The sequence below is a fragment of the Acromyrmex echinatior genome, chromosome 4, assembly GCF_024713525.1.
Source record: "Acromyrmex echinatior isolate Ae372 chromosome 4, ASM2471352v2, whole genome shotgun sequence".
Classification (NCBI taxonomy): domain Eukaryota; kingdom Metazoa; phylum Arthropoda; class Insecta; order Hymenoptera; family Formicidae; genus Acromyrmex; species Acromyrmex echinatior.
The window spans coordinates 13,325,686-13,343,015 of NC_141855.1; the positions used below are offsets into that span (position 1 = coordinate 13,325,686).

The window sequence follows — 17,330 nt, forward strand, 5'->3', positions numbered from 1 at the left end:
ATGCCCTCCCCTCCCATCCCATCCCTCCCAGCAAACTTATTTTGAAGGATCTGCAGCATTTTATGTACAAGTACGAGTACTTAATATTACAGGTGAGTGTAAATCACCATCAAGCCTAGGATGTGATCCATTTAACGCTGCAAATATTTCGTTAATTAATCAGAAAAAAAAATGTTATCAATAAAAGAATGCTTCAAAGCATTTGCAACGTGAAGTGGCTCGCACCCTTACATAAGCACGAACAGTACTTGAAGGTTTTAATGATAAAATACATCATCAAACTTAAGCAAGTACCGTTAGGGTATTCGAAGTTTTCAGTTTGAGTATATAAATCATAAGTAAATCCGTCGTTTTCTCTATCACAAAGCAATGTCGACAAATAATACATTCATTCTCGCGCAGGAATGCTACTACTTTTCAAAATACATAAAATATATGTACAACCTATGTTTTCCTTGCGCTCTCTTTTTGTGTTCATTGAGATGTTAACATTTAAACATATTTACACGCTTGCACACATTTCACACACATTTTTTTTTAACTTGGACGACGTGATTTAATCAAATGTAAAGATTTAGTTTCCGTGCTTTCGAATGAATCGTGTATATGCAAGCTTTACATAGTAAATTTAAATTAATTTACTTAATTTACTTGAAATTAATCTAAATTTATCTAATTGAGGATATAATGAATAAAATATTCTAAAGTCGAGCAGCATGTACACGAATAGCATTGAATATAAACAAGGAAACATTCTACTACTTCATTTTTCCTACAAGAGTCACGTTATCACGTCGTACAAGCTATACAACATTATAATGTACAAGATGTAAATGTAAGCTAAGAAATAGATCGTGTTTCTAAACGTAAAGTTAGCATTTTATACATTTGTATCGTAAAGTGAATAGTTTCTAACTTTGTACACAGGATATTTACATAATAGAACAAAGTCCCGATAATTCCTGCCCTTTTTCTACAGGGGGTAAAATCGATAATTTCCTACCCAGTAGACTTGGCTTAATAGAAGCTGCCACTAATGGCTGTTCTGCCTTTTCCTCCGCTGATGTTTCAACTGCTATTTTCTCCTTCTCTTTATTTTCCTCTGGCTCTTTGTTAATGTTCAATGGTTTAGTAATGTTAATCTTAATTCGCGATGGAGCCGCGGGAATAGCTGGTGGTGTGGAGTCCAACTCCACGTTTCCATCGATGGAACTTTTCACTGCGGCATATGTTGTATCGACCGTGCTTGATTCATTTACAATTTGTTCGGGATCTGAGGAAAAATAGAATAATATAAAAGTTAATTATATTTTAGAATAATATAAAAAAAATCCTTATAAGAAATAAGAAAAGATTTGTTTGTTATAATCTAAAGTGAATAATACGTACCTGGTTCAAGCTCCATAGGTTCCTCTTTGATTTCCACGTTGGCGAAATCAAACACTTCGCTGTCGACTTGTTCATCAACATCATCTAGTGGTTCCTCTTTAATTTTAATATTCTCAAAAGGTATTGTTACACCTTCGCCTGGAGATTCGTCTTCTTTATTTACCGTAGACGCGTCTTGCTCGGCGCCTTCTAAGGCAGCTTCTGTACTCTCTTCGTTGACGCTTTCTACATTTTCTGTTTTTTCTTCCGTATCCTGCGGAATTTCGGAATTTTCCTCATCAATAGCCTCTTCTTTTTTCTCTGATGCAACAATAGAGTCTAAGAGTTGCTGCATGTTCACTTCTACTTGATTCAAATTCTCCGTAGACTCAAGTTGTTCTTTTTTCGACATTTCTATGTCGGACTCTTCCTGCTTAGTTTCATCTACGGGCGTTTCTTCGGAACATTCTATTTTATTTTCTTCCATTTCTGAAACGGTCTCTTCAAGCGCCAAAGCTGACTTCTCTAATGCTCTCTAAAGTTTCAACAAGATCAAGATTATTAAATTGAATGAGGACAGAAACAAATACAGAATATAATTATTATATAAGTTTATATCAAAATTAATTAGTATAGGTGCGACATACATGATATATGAATAGTGAGATAGTGAGAACATTACATGATGACATATGTGTGTAAATAAAAAAGATTGTGAAAAATGTTCAACTTTTTTAAATGCATGTTGTTAAAAAAATAAATAATTTCGCCTATAATTCGGTTTTAAGGAGGTTCTCCAGTTAAAATAAGTGAAAGGAAGTTATGACTTTTTATATCTTTTAATACAGGAGTTTTTGGTCATTGCTATTTTTTAAATAAATAAAGTAATTTGAAACAAAAAGTAACTGGTAGTTCGAAGGAAATGCTGATTTTTCGTGACATCGACTAAACGATCATGCAACATACATATAACTTCAGTTGAATAATTTATGAACATTTGACATTCTTATTTTCCTATAAAAATAAAATTTAAGAAAATTATTTAAAGAAAATTATACGGTCAAAAAATTTGAAGACTCAGGAATGACTCAGGCCTACATATATTTTAATCATAAACTCATTCTCAAAATTTGATCAAGTTTTTATATTATATGAAAAGACTGAAAAACCCCCTTAAATAATTCTATATAAACAGAAAAATATTGCGTATAAATAGCAGTACTTATTCTATTACTAAGAGCAATAAAGCTTAAAGATGTGATATAAATACGAGTCATATTGAGAATCACGTACCGCTGAACTTTTTTCCTATTTTTTTTGTAAGAATGCAAGAAACGGTAGTTATGTTAATGAAATATAATATTGACATATCAATGGACAAGATTCAAACTATCAATTAAAATAGAATAGAGACACGAACCTTGTAATCTTCTAAACAGAGCGGATGGTAATTCTTGTCCTCATAATTAACCGCTGGTCTCAAATGCCATTCCTCCTTTTCCTCATTATAGAATTGCTCAAATGCGTCATGGCATACTTGGCATCGCGAATCCTCATCGCTGCCAGTTGGTACGCTGGGCTGCAATGTTTCCTGAGGCGAATCATCAGTAGCCATACCTTCCGTTTCCGCTGTTTGTTTTTCAGTCTCAAACCAGCTTTGTGCTGCAAGAAAAATGAGAAATATAAAATAAAGAAGAGACAAGGCATTGTTGTGACGGAGTAACCAAACATGGGGGTGTTTCGATTACTCTTAATATAAAGTTTTATCCAAGCCTTACGCTCCGATATCCTTTCGCTTGTCTGCTGAGCTAAATATGACCGCCTATAATTCGGCTAGCCTGATATTACATTTGAATTTCAAGAACTTTAAATAACATATACTTAAAAAAAAAAAAAAAAAAAAAAAGGAAAAATATACAAACCTCTGTCCTCCAAATCTTCGATTTCCTCGAACTGTATCCAATCGCTGACGTCATAATACCATGGTCGAGAATGCGCTTTTCTCGCAGAGTCACGTTCACGCCTATTCTGTCTAAAGTGCCAATCCAGATGGTGGCTGTACCGAGTAGCTAACTCAGGTGCGAATCTAGCACCACAAGAACTACATTGCATACCACTGTACAATGCTGTTGAAATTGCTGGTTGTTTACTATAAAAGAGAGAATTGTTATTTTATATCTGTAGTTTGATTTTGTCCAATTTTGCCATCTGTAGTTTGATTTTTCACCAATATGAGAACTGTGGTACTGATAATAACTTACATCTTAAGAGTTTCCGGTTTATCGAAGGTGACTGGAGTAATCACAGATTCTTTCTTCTCTTCTTCCTCTTGTTTCTTTTGTTCTGTGAGATTTGGAACAATACCAGTCTCAACCAATCTTTGGAATAATTCGCTCATGTTCAGTGGCAACGTCGGTGCTGGTGCTGGCGGATTTTCTACAGGTTCGGCTTGATATGACAAACCAGATGACGGCGCCATCGCTGATGGCAAAACTGATGATAAGATATCTAATTGCAAGTCTGAAATTATTGATCAATTACCATCGGAAGATATGATAGTATCTCAATAATAAAAGCATGCGCACAATATATAAAGTATCAAAGAATCATATAATCTAAAGAATATGTAATGGAGTTAACTTTTACCTGGTTTGGAAGTAGAAGTAAAATCTATACCATCTTGCGACGTGGATTCATTTTCTACAGTGGGCAATTGACTTGGCGCAGGAGCAGCGTCTACTTTCGGTTTTTGAGTCAGCAAAGGTGCCGCCGGTGGCGGTGATTCGATGGGACCTTCACCTCTCATTCCGGTAATTTTAACATGTCCAGCACGCACTCCTCTGGGCAATACCGAAAATCTGATGAAATGCTTCTTGTCTCTAACAATAATAGGTTTAGGTAACCCTCCAAATTCGACTTTAAATGGTCGTCCATTTAGCAGAACTGTCTGCAATGCATCTGTAAATTCTAGAGTATGAGGCTTTCCCTCGATTTCGAATCTGTAAAGAAACAAGAGTGATTATAAGAGTGCACATTTATTAATTCTCTTCTAATATGTTTAATTCTTCTAATAATTCACATGCTGCAGGGAATGTACTTACATCTGTGGTTTTGCGTCTAAAAATACTGGTACCATATTTCGCGCGTTGATAATAAGATTAATTTTCGCAACCACGAGATCCGTTCGCTTTACAGTGCCGATTTTGACTTGTGGAGGAGGACCCTCCAACTTTACACTGACTTTCTTGCCGCCGAGTTCGATTGTTATTGGCATACCTCCAAAGTAACATTCATACCAGCAATCGTCGACATACAATTCTCGAGTAGGTGCTCCAAGTTTGATTCTGAAAAAGATTTGCGATCAGCACTGCCATCCAATAATCAGATAAAAAATGTGAATAAATTGCTTTTTAAAGGAAAAAAAAAATGACAAAAAGTAATCTTTCAGGCATTAAAATAGTAGCTAAAAGTAACAATTTTTAATCAAATGTTCAGAGTAATTATCATTTAAGCAAAAAAATTTACGCTCATTTTCCCTGATCTATCTTTAAATAGCCTAACATATAGCAAATTCTTTTCATATTATGGTTTGAAAGTTTAACAAAAGGAAAGAACAGAGACTTGAATGATAAAATATCCTTCTGATACAATTTTTTAAAATAATCTCTTATTATCTGACTGTTTATTATGTGACATTATTATGTGACATGCATCGGAATACTTAGAATTCAATTCAAATGAATTTGGATATGATGTACTCACCTATGTACTTCTCCTTCATACATAAACTCCTTATATTGGTCATTAAATGCACAAGTTATAGTGTCTTTCTCGTCAATCAATATTCTTCTTATACCGTCCTGGAAACCGATTTCCCGTGGATCATCCCAGTTCATGAACACTACACCGGTTTGTCCGTAATAACGAATCTCCCGCGGTATATTGTCAATATTTATAGACTTCATAGTGTCTCTCGCGATGTCAGCCAACAGTTTTGAATCCGGCGGCGGCAATTCGCGACTATGCGAGCCGGGATTTTTTAACACTGCGTTATAACTGTGATCATTATCCTCAAGATCATACTTGCTGGATGTGTTCGGTGATACGTTTCTACCAGACGTTAATGGTGGCATATTCGTCATAAGATTAGGCATTGGTCCGTTATTCATCATCATCGCAGGATGACATCCCATCGGCATAGGAGGATTTGGCATAGGTCCCATTGGTCCCATTGGACCATTCGGTAAAAGATTCGACATGATCGGTCCATTTGGCCCTATCGGACCCATCATACCAGGTCCTAAGCGCGGGTTAGGGCCCATATTGTGATTAAAACCGCTATGATACTGGTAATCCGGTCGCATTGGCCCGAAATGTCGCGGATTCTGCCAAGGACCGACAGGTCTCATGTCCGAATTGAAGTGAGCCTGCGGCCCACCGTATGGTGGTCCCGGTGGATGCGCCCAAGGTTGTTGCCACGGCTGATTCTGCCATCTTGGACCATTCGGATTTCGTGGCATTGGGTGTTCCTTGTTTCGTATCATTTCCTTATCATTGGACGGGCTGAACGTCGCAGCGCGATCTCCGGGACCAGACATGTCCATATTAATACCCTTTTCCCATATCACTGTGCCAGCCTCTTTCTCCTTACGCTGTGCAGCTCGCAATTTCCGGTCTTCGCTCATGTGTAACACTTCTTGTATCAAGGTATTGTACTGCATTTTCGTAATCGATCCCTGATTCAACTGTTCGGCAGCTTGCTTCATTATTATCTCAATATTTCTATCATCATTTCTTTCAGGTTTATCGTTCTCCCGGCCTCTGCGTCCTGGTCTGGAATCCTGTTCCTCGTTCGATAGCGTTCTTCTTCTCTCTTTAGGATCGTCCGGAAGTTTATTATAGAGTCTGAGACGCCCCAACCTATCTCTGTTACGATCTCGGTCGCGCTTATCATCAGTATTATTAATTTGCTTATCTCTATCATTCTTCGTGGGAGTCTTTAATTTCGCCCAACCATCTTTCCCATCCTCCCCGGAAATCACAGGCGGTGGAGGCGTTGGAGGTCGACCGGCATTAGGATGCGTCAAAGTGCGCAAATCCACGTCTTCATTACCAAATAATCTGTAAAATTGAAAGTGTAAATTATAGTATTTTTACAAAGATATTTTACATAAGATTATTGTACACATAAGATTTTAATGTAATTAAAAAATTGAATTAATGATACATACGCGTCAAACTTTTCAGCCTTAGTTTTCTTCGGTGGGGTCGCTTCGACACATTCCTCACTGCGTCTTTTGTTAGTGTTAACAGGTGGTAATACTCGTAGATCTAAATCTTCTTCTGGAAAAGAATTCAAGATAAAATAATTTGTACAAGAAAAATTTATTATGGATTAACTTAATATTACCATTTCTCTTTATTATACGTCCCTAATATATAATATATGCATTTCAAAGAAATAGATTTTCGGACAATATTTTCCTGAAGAAATGCACGTTAAGAGATCTCACAAAAATAATTGAAATTATATAATTACAAGTAACAAGAGAAGTTAGTATGATAAGTTGAAAATACTACTTTTTAAAGATATCACCTGTTACAGTCTTGCAATTGCTACCACAGATGAGGCAAATATTGTAGTCACCTTTATAAGAAAATATTCAAGACAGAATTTTTAGCAGTAACTAGAGAAAGTACGCAGGAAAATTGACAGATACTCTTACATGCATAATTGAAATATAGATGATAGATATTGGATGACAGATATTTATGAATAGTGTTACACGTTGTTACATATAGAGATATGTTTCGAAGCACTGTTGACTCACTCTTTTCAGGTATAGAAACAGCAACTCCAGGTAGAGATAATGGTGCCCTGAGATCTTCGTCTTTGCTAGAAGATTCCAATGTTGGCTCAGCTGCGATTTGAGTATTTCCAGCATTGACTGGAGAACGTTCCGGACTAAGACTGTCGTCTTTATTTCGTCTTACATAATTTCTCTGTCTAGCGTTCGGTCTGATCTCTTTGAATGCGGGTGGATGAGGAGGAGATACTATTAATGAACCAGATTGCTCCTCCTCAGTAACACCACCGGAATTATTCAAGCTCGAGCTCGATTTCGCGTCGTTACGCCTGGGGATTCTATACGGAGGACTTGGACTACGCTTTCTCGATTTTGTGTTCTTCTTACGGCTTTTAGAGGCTTGGAAGGATTGTGGAGAGGTACGTGAGGACGGTGAACTGTCTCCGCTGTCTTTTTCACGAGATTTTGATCTAATCGGACTCGAATCTCTGTCGACTTTCGGAATCTTATTCGGACATATCTGAGGCTGTTTAGATCGCGACTTATTGCCTAATTTCCTATGCGAAGATTTGGAGGAAGTGGAAGACTTGTCAGCCAAAGAAGAAGAGCCACGCGAATTTGAGCTCTTCGAATCTTTTGACTTGTTGATGTCACTACCTCCACTTCCTCGATTTCCCATTGATAATACTGAAGACGAGTTATTACTGCAAACCGATAAATTCTGAATGTTCTTGGAGTTGTTACTGTTTAGGTTAGCACTACTATTAATATTTAATCTAGGATCTTTCTTTTGACTTATGCGATGCGAGGTAGCATCTTTATTTATATTACTATTAAAATTTTTATTATTGCTATTATTATCAGAATTATTGTTATTCATAACGTTTAATAACGTTGTATTATCAGGTCCGGCGCCGGGATTGGCCGGAAGCTTGTTGATAGTTACAGCCGATTTCGAAGGTTGTTGTTTTAATTGGTTTGAAGTTACAATTGTATTTGCCACTTGCTGCGTTTGACTTTCGCTCCGCGCTTCTTTCGGACTGGTCGTACCCGGTCGTTGTCGTGGATCTATTGTTGGCACTATCACATCCTGAATAATAGAAATGGGCTTCAAACGTGGATCTCGCGAGACTGGCTTCGCTGATGCAACTGCTATACTACTGGCTGGTGCAATTCGTGGACCACTGTTTGTTCCTACGTTCTTCAAAAGTGACGCTGCTGCTGCTGGAAACTACAAGCAAATAACATTGTTATTAGTTATAACATTTAACATTCAGCGGTTTAATATAATTAAGTATGAGCAATTATATATGTGGAATAGATGGAATCGATTTTTTTTTAAATTCTAAACTCTTTAAATTGTATATATGACATCTAACTTACTTGTTTTGCTACTTGTTTTGAAGTTTGATTTGGCACTACAGGTGCGACAGGTTTCGCTTGCGTTGTTGTCTCCGTAGTTGGCGCAACATGTGCAGTGGACACAACCTAAAATAACAAGAAAAGATATATCACTATTCATATAAAATAAATCCAATACAATAAAACGTTAAACTATGAAAAAGAGTCATAAGAAATTCTTAGCTCATATCTATTTTTAGATTGACTGTATAGACATTTACCACTTCCGTTTTCAAGCTTCCAGCTTGTTTGTCAAGTTGCCTCTGCTGTTGCTCTAAACTTGCTTTAGCTTGCAACAACTCTAACTCGATTTTTTTCTTTTGTAATTCTAACAATTCTCGCTGCTTCTTCAGCAGCTGTTCTCTCATGACTGCTTCTGTTGTTGTTACTGGTTCTCCTGGTGGCAATTTAACGGGCGGAACGATTGACGTTGTGGCTTGTTGAGGCTAAAAAAAATTAACATTTATAATAGTACATTGCCTTCGCACATACAATTATGTATGAAATACATGTATAAAACTTACCATTGAAAGAAATCTTGGATTAACATGTATAGATCCTGAAGGAATGCTAGTAGGTGGGGCAGTGATTGGCCATGCAGGATCGATACTTTGCACCCGTACATCTAATGAAAATAACTTATTTGGTGGAAATACATCATTCCACGTTTGCCGCAACTTCCACATGCTAGCTCTTGTATTCTCATCAACCTATTTATGAAAATAACATCAGTATTATTTTTTATTACATTACATAATTTAAACACATACAATTTAAAAATAGTACAGGAAAGTTTAGTGTAAAATTAATTTTTTTAAATTTCAAATCGTCAATCATTTGATATGTTTGATAAAAAAATTTTCCTTGTTTTCGTCTATTAAATTTATTAAGATTTTTCTTAGAATTTGAGATACTAGTATATATGTTCTTTTTCTGAAAAAGAGAACCACTACATGAGTATCTATAAAACTTTTCAGAGTAAGCTGATGTTATATCGATCAAACACTTATCTTATATCATCGTGAAATATAAAATACTGGACGACTCTACACATGCTATGAAATATATGCCTTTCAGAAATTCAGTAGTTTGTAGTTTTGTTTTATTGCGTGCGTGTAGAAAGCAAAGGTTACTCCCGGTCAGCGACAGATCGTCGATCGCGAGAGAAAGAATCATATTTTCTAACAATATTCTAGAGATGTTTTTTTGCTACACTAAACAGTACTAAAATAGATTTCCTTTTAGCTTTCGCCAAATATCAAACATATCTATTTCGTTTTAAATATAAAGAATGTATATTAGTTTAACTATGAAAGACAGACCTTATCAGATTTTATAAAAACAACAAAGATGTTTACCTTCTCAAACACCCCACAGAATGTGTTTACTATGTTCTGCGTGAAGAGATTCAAATAGTCTCCATTCACATTCTTGACAATCGAGTCGATGAGATAGAGTACCGGTAACTTGATGTCACTTCTCACCTAATAAAACACAATAATATGCAAAATATGCTACCTCACTACTTACAATTAATAAGGATACTTAAACTATTATATATGTGTGCGGTTTATAAAAATATCTCAATATGCATGCACATTCCAGAGTCATTGTAATCTTCAGCTTCGGGCTTATTTTTTACATTCGAAGTCCATTTTTCCTTAGAAGAGCTTGATAGGAAGACTAATTATGAAAATACTTAACGTAGAAGTTCGCTACATTAGATTTCGAAAAGGATAATTTCATAAGGGTAACACATAGTAAAATCTTATACTTTTCAATTAATTGCAGATATATTTTATTTATACAGATATTTTACTGCGGCTAAATTGCCAGTACATTTAATGCTGTAAATAAAAGTAGTATAACAAGAAACACAACCTATCAAATTTCCATTGGGAAAATGAATCCATTATAAATCTGTTAAAAAAATATACAGCTAAGGAAAAATGTAGACATTTCGGAACGTTTTGCACACGAAAATATATCACCGCGTTGAAAGAAAAGTGACACAAGTCAACAATTCGCATTTTTGAGATAACAAAACGAAAACTATCTTAAAGACTAATATATTATTGTTTAAAAATGATACATTTGTTACATACTGCTTATGTGGAAGTGTCACAACTCTGATAAAGAATGAAACTTATACAACCTTATACTAGGATTGCACTGCTGTGCGAATCTTAAACTCATAACATAGTTTAAAAAAATAAATTAATTGAAAGTATAACATGAAAGAAAATGAAGTTATACATATTCAATTTTTTAATTAAAACATTGTTCCAATTTAGAAAGAATTTTTTAAATGCTCTACTATGCTAAAGGTTGCTCATTTTGAGTTGTGTCACTTTTCTATTAACGCAACGATATATCACATATCGACAAACTAGTATCGCACTTTTTGAAAATCAACAAATTCATATATAAATAATATGCTCTATTTTATATAATTAACTCTTAAACGCCTTTTCGATGTGGAATATCCAGCTTTCTTTTTCTAATGCTTCTTCAATAATTTTGTTTTTTATTAATAAAAATATACGTACATTTACTTGGTTATATTCCTTAATGTTTAGCATTTCGACTGAGAAAAAAACTGTTTACGATATGTCTATTTTTATAAATTGGATTGGGTATTTGTCATATCCAAGTGTGTTATTCCCATATTGTGGCGTTTAAGAGTTAAGTGTGTGTTCTTATGAAGTAATAATATTACTTAAGCATTGTATAATCTTAAGCATTTAACAACGTGTATATGTACGTATGTAATTTATGTATAAAACATGTAAACCAACTGATTGGACATGAACACATATTTCAAATATCTTGATTAATGAATGTAGCATATTTGGAATTTAATATAAATAGTCAATAAGTGTTGATAGTATATTTTATTTGTTACTTTAACACACATAATGTATAATACAACTACTGTAAACCTTGATATAAATATTATTTCTTATATAACGCAGTCTCAAATTATTGCAGTTGTTCATATACATTTTCTGTTTTCCTAACTATTAATTTAATTTATACAAAGAGAAAACAGAAGAGCTTATTGCATATAGAATAGCTATAAAATAGCCAAACAATGCTTTAATAGAAAACCTATTAATTTTTCTTATTAATTATATACTTTACAAAAATATCACAGACTGTTTATAAATATCTTTATAGATAGGTTTATAGTTTATAAATATCTTTATAATTATCTCTAGTGATGCAAAGAAAAAGTAAAAATAAAATTATAAGATTGCATGCTATATGCATGCTATATGTTATGTGACATAGCAACAGAACTTTTCATTGTGTCAATGGAAAGAAATTTTGCAATTATAAAAATAAAGTAGTTACTGTGAGACAAAAAAAGTTTGCAGTTTTATGCGAGTTAATCGCATTAATACGTAATTATTAATTTCGACTAAGATAAATGTATTTTATAAAATATTTTAGATGTAACTATGGTGGATTAATAACCTTTTGTAGATGAGTCTCGACAGCTTGCACTATCGCTGGTGCATGTTCGATATTATCTTCAGCCAGCATGGTGAGCATGTTGATAAGCGGCTTACTGTTAATAGTAAGATCAGACAGAGATGAGATGTACTCATCTGCAACTTCTTTGGACTTTGTCGACGAGAACATGATGCCACTAACGAATAAACACACGATGAAGTTCCAAATCAAACTCAGAGCATAAATTTAAACTGTAACATAAAAAAGAAACATATATTTTAACAAAACGTTTATCTTTTTAATAAAAAAAAAGATATATATATATATAAAGATTAATTTATGTAAAGGAAGAAAGTAATTTATGTATCGGATAAATACAGGAACAATTCTTATAACTTTTCATTCCTTCTAACAATCCATTAAAAGATAATTGCCATCAGAAATTATTTCTTATTGCATATTAAAGAAGAGAATATTTTCTGAAATAAGGATTGAATATTTTGTAACACAAATTGTATTATTTATTAAGTGATGCATATTAAAATACATAAGCAAAAAGAAATTCTAACAATCTTTGACTCCAGATGATCTTTTAATATTTTGATATTGCACTCGCAATAATGAGTGTTACATCATCTAAATATTTCGTGAAAATCTGCATGTTTTTCCAGAAAGTTTGTAAAACACGCACGTCTCAACTTAAACCTACGATCCTGCAGGATGCACCATGTCAACAGGATTCAGAAGCCATGTGATTTCGATATACCATAGCCCGAAGGATTGCGTCGCGCGTCCCTCCAACGTATAATTTATTTCGAAATGCGTTTTAATATTTGCACGCAAATTATCATTGAGAGAGGAATTCCTGAAAGTATCAAAGACGGAATTCTCGAAGAATGATTCACCGAGAGAAAAAAAGAACGCGATGCAAGACTGTGCTTGCGACACGATATCACAGTCGAGCGACGGCGAGGCTTTTTATGTTGTCGTCTGAGAAGGAAAGCATGCTTCTTGCGGTCGTACCGAGACGAAATCTAGGACGCGAAAGCGAAGCGAAACGAGACGAGGCAAGGCAACGTATCGCGGGACTCCGTTACGCGTCTTCGACTCTCCCTAGCTGAGGATGCGAATGGAATCCAGTCGTCTGGGAACTCGGATGCCGTTTTCGAGATTCCGTCGGGAACTCTGTTCGCGACGTGACCGTTTACGTAATATCATCCGCGGCTCTAGACGAAGGTCGTCGGCCACGTCTGTACGCGGAGAAACACTTTATCGATTTCACTCTCGCGGTCTCTCTCTCTCACGCTCGCTCTCGCTCGCACTCGCAATCGAAGCAGCCGCTCTGTATGCAGGAAGATGAATTCACTACGCGTCCCGGACGCGACCTCCGACGCGTCATCCATTACGCACCAGGATCCGCGTGCCAAAGTGCGGTCAAGAGGCGATGTCCAGCTCGCATCTGGAGTCGCCGTCTCGTCTTTGCCACCCATTTCCTCGAGACTCGCCGTTAAACGCTATTTATTTTTTATTGCCGATCGCCCGATTATTAATTACCTTCTTTAGCGCATTGCGCGACGTAAGCAGGCATAGTCCTGTACGGTGGACGCCCGTACCCTCGACGGGATCCTCGAAAAAGCCACGCGCGTTGCACTACACTACTGCTTACGCGAACAGGATCTCTACGTAAAATGGCGGCCGTACGTACCTCCGTTTTATCTGCCGATGGAATAGCGTTCGATATAACGCTGTCTCCTATTGGCCGCCTGCTACTGCATGGTCGGTTGCTCTCCACTTGGAAAATCCAATCACATCCAATTATCAAACCTTATCACACAGGTCATGATGTCGCTATGATCGTTCCTATACGGGATAAACTCGACTGAAGTTGTCTACGAAACTGTACAATCGTCTACAATTCACAATCGTCTACAGCCTACATCACGATACGACCGCCTTGAAGTTCGTTGAGGAACTGAGGAGAGTTCGTCGTTACGGCAGCACTGTGCAAGTATAACGCTAGCGCTACCAGCGCCAATCAGCGCTTTGCTTTCCATTAGAACAATGGATTGGTCTTATGGAGGGAAAGCAGCAGAAGGACTAGAAGGATCTTGAATTTCTTTGTGCGTCGCTGCTGCAACATCTTACTTTCTTTAACCGTAGCTCCTATTCACTCTAATGCGCTTATAACTTAGAGTGAATTGGAGCTATGGTGGAACATATTGGACATATATTAAAACGTGGACTTTGAAATCTACGCGGTTTTTTCGCGAAAAAGAAAAGCGGCTTAGATATTTGTCTGTGGAGTATCCTTTGTTCATAAAAAGATTTATGGTATTTGGTGAAAGTACCACTTTTGTTAGATTTACGATCTATTTGGAGATCCGATGTTTGGCGGATTTGTGTTTGAAAATTTTAGACTGTGCACACAATGAAGCACTCTCATAAATGCACAATATTCAAGACATTGTAATTCGGTGAAAAGTTATCGTAGATAAAAAAATAAAAAAAGCATTTGAAATCTCTACTTTCGAAATCGGTGAATTGATATTTCAATGTGACTGATTCTTTACGGAGATATATGGACACAAGTAGATGTCATATTTTGTACAAATTTTATAAAGATCTATGGCGTCTATTAAGTAAAGGTCTAAGTCTTAAGTAAAAATCACACAAAAATGCGGTATACGGAAATCAAAAGAATGAATCTTTATCCTCAGTTTGCTTTTATTGTATTAGGTGTTGGAATTAATTCGTAGCGTTTTACAAGTGATGGGAAGTACTTTCATTAATGTATTTTTTAATGCTCATGTGAAATAAATAACATTCTTTCATTAAAAAACGCTACGAATTAATTCCAACACCTAATATTTTATACGATTTTTCTTCAGGGTTATTGAATGTTAAAGTAAAAATGATCATTGTGTTCTGAATATTATACATTTTTGAACGTTTTCTAAAGTGTCCTAGTTCTCTATTTTTTGTTAAGTAATGTATGTATATATATATATATATATATATATATATATATATATATACATATATATATATATATAGAGAGAGAGAGAGATGTCCTAAACTTTTTGACACACTGCTTGTGCAGATAGACCGGATTAAATTGAGTTAAAAAAAATCTTCATTTTACAATTTTCACAATAATTAACGAAAGTTAATTTTTAAATATTGCCGAATAAAGTTAGTAAAATCAACGTATAAGACAAAACTTTGAGATATTTTTTAAAATGCTTTATAAAATATTTTTAAGATGTTTCTTAAAGAATTTTTAAAATTGTTTTATGCGTCAATTTTAGACATTCTCAGGACATTCTAGCTATTCATTGAGTATAAATTTAAAAAAATTTGCGAAAATTGTAGAATGATACACTGAAAAAATATATGTATCCTAAATTTCAATAAATATTTATTTAAATAGTAACAACTAAATATTTATTAAACATAAAAATATATTCATTTGGTATAAAAAACATTAATTTGATTTAACCATCATTTCTTTTTATTAAGTAAATATTTATTTATTGTAAATGTTTAGTTGGTAGTATTAAAATAAATATTTATTTAAATTTAGGCTTCAATTTTTTCTCAGTGTAAGTAGAGAACTTGATTCAATTTAGTCCGCTCCACCTACCTATAAGCGGTGTGTCAAAAAGTTACAGAAAAATCCTGTGTGTATATCTTAATAAATCTTAAACATTGGTTACAAAAAATAAAAGCATGTAAAAGATTTTTATTTTCTTTTTTTTTTTTAAACATTTTTATAGTACATATATTGATTATGAATCCTAGAACAATAAAATTTTTGTTACAAAAGATAAAACTCTAGTCACCTGATATTTTAGAAAATATCTTTTGTTTTACTTACTATTTGAAGAAAACAACTTTTTAACAAATTATTTTCTAATTTTTCTTTATAATTTTTCATATACTTTTACCGAGATTTTTACTTAGATTCTCTCTCAGTTACTTTAACATTTTTTATTTCAATGTTTTTAGAAAAATTATCAGAATTTGAAAGAAATTATTTTTATTTTAAAGTACTCATGAAAAGATACTTAAAAAGAATTTTAAATATTTTTTTTTTATAAATCGGATTATGTTTAATGTTGTTCAGATTAATGCCCAGAATTCATAATTTTTTATTTAATCAGTGGCGGATCCATGGCCTTTTTTTTCTCTTTTTTGTTACCATTCGTTACTGGTACATGTTTCAGAAACCCGATAATCCAAAAATAAATTAATCCGCCAGTGATTCCTCCCTTGACAAATGTTTGGATCTAGCAGTATTTTTTGCTTATATAATTTTAAATAAAATGTTTCCTAGATTATATAATTATATAGTACTTTTTCAATGTAATATGCCAATAATAATTTTAATATTTTATATTTCATATTTGATCTCGAAAAAATTTCGCTTGGGACACGTCAATGCCCTTCCCCCCAACAATAAATTTCTGAATCCGCTCGTACTTTTAATGTACAGTATTTATCTTCTTTTTCTGTCTCCATTAAAAAGAGAAAATACACTCACACGCAAAAAAAGTGGGTCACTAAATTTTAACAAATATTTTTTAATATCTTTGAATAGTGGTGACTCAGCGAAAAATCATCATACTGAGATAAACCATATCTTAAATTAAAGCTTAAATATTTTCTTTGATAATCATGCTGATTAAATTTGAATCGTTAAAGATGGACATTGAAAGATAAGAAAAAAATATCTTATTCAAACTTACGTGGTTCAGGGGAATTAGCTGTCAGGCACAAAAGTGTTGTATGATATATTCAAAATCATTAATTTATAAACAAATCCATATTTAAAACATTTCTCTATGATTTTTTTTTACAAAGTTATAGCGTTTTAAAAAAAGTGTTATAAAACGAACTTTTTCTTGTAAACTCAGTATAATTCGAAAACAAATTATTGTAAGAAATTTTATTAGAAAAGAAAAAAAAACTAAAATGTGAATTTGAAATTTGAAATTTTTATATCGTTATTATTCTTTTTAATTTCGTGTAAGTGCATGCTTGTATATATGTAGGTATGTGTGTATCCTGCTCTCGGTGTTACCCAGGATCAACAAGCAGATATCTGATGCCATGTGTATGCGTGCGGCACGTGCTCTGTGTGTGTGTGTGTGTGTGTTAGTAATGCGATAGCTAGCTACACGTTATTAAACACACACACACCTGCTCGCGCACGCAGCAGGGATCAGGTATCTGCTACGTTTACATTGATTTTGTCCAAACAGAACAATAAACCATTGTAATTCTCGAAATAAG

General features: G+C 34.3%; 1 protein-coding gene across 4 annotated transcripts; it reads right to left on the bottom strand.

Annotated features, from left to right (window-relative positions):
• Nucleotides 1-530: 530 nt before the first annotated feature.
• Pcf11 (Pcf11 cleavage and polyadenylation factor subunit) lies at nt 531-14,021 on the bottom strand. Of its 4 annotated transcripts, none has more exons than XM_011056703.2 (17): nt 13,741-14,021; nt 12,057-12,286; nt 9,935-10,060; nt 9,101-9,286; nt 8,798-9,022; nt 8,559-8,663; nt 7,200-8,406; nt 6,600-6,711; nt 5,131-6,489; nt 4,470-4,712; nt 4,015-4,367; nt 3,630-3,888; nt 3,291-3,517; nt 2,789-3,030; nt 2,662-2,676; nt 1,390-1,903; nt 531-1,273 (listed from the first exon to the last, which is right to left on the bottom strand). In XM_011056703.2, exons 2-17 carry the CDS (start codon nt 12,222-12,224, stop codon nt 933-935), a joined length of 5,682 nt encoding a protein of 1,893 aa, XP_011055005.1. In that variant the 5' UTR covers nt 12,225-12,286; nt 13,741-14,021; the 3' UTR covers nt 531-932. The 4 variants fall into 4 exon arrangements, with proteins under 4 accessions (XP_011055005.1, XP_011055006.1, XP_011055004.1 ...); XM_011056704.2 differs by lacking the exon at nt 13,741-14,021 and adding an exon at nt 13,590-13,732 and having other exon boundaries at nt 6,600-6,708; XM_011056702.2 differs by lacking the exon at nt 13,741-14,021 and adding an exon at nt 13,590-13,732.
• Between the last annotated feature and the right edge of the window lie 3,309 nt (nt 14,022-17,330).

Excerpts from the sequence above, each read along its gene's own strand:
- Pcf11 (XM_011056703.2), bottom strand. The coding sequence starts at position 12,224 with ATGTTCTCGTCGACAAAGTCCAAAGAAGTTGCAGATGAGTACATCTCA. Across the intron at positions 10,061-12,056 it reads TCGAGACTCATCTACAAAAG|GTGAGAAGTGACATCAAGTT; the intron begins GTTATTAATCCA and ends GTGTTTTATTAG. Across the intron at positions 1,274-1,389 it reads ACCTATGGAGCTTGAACCAG|ATCCCGAACAAATTGTAAAT; the intron begins GTACGTATTATT and ends ATTTTTCCTCAG.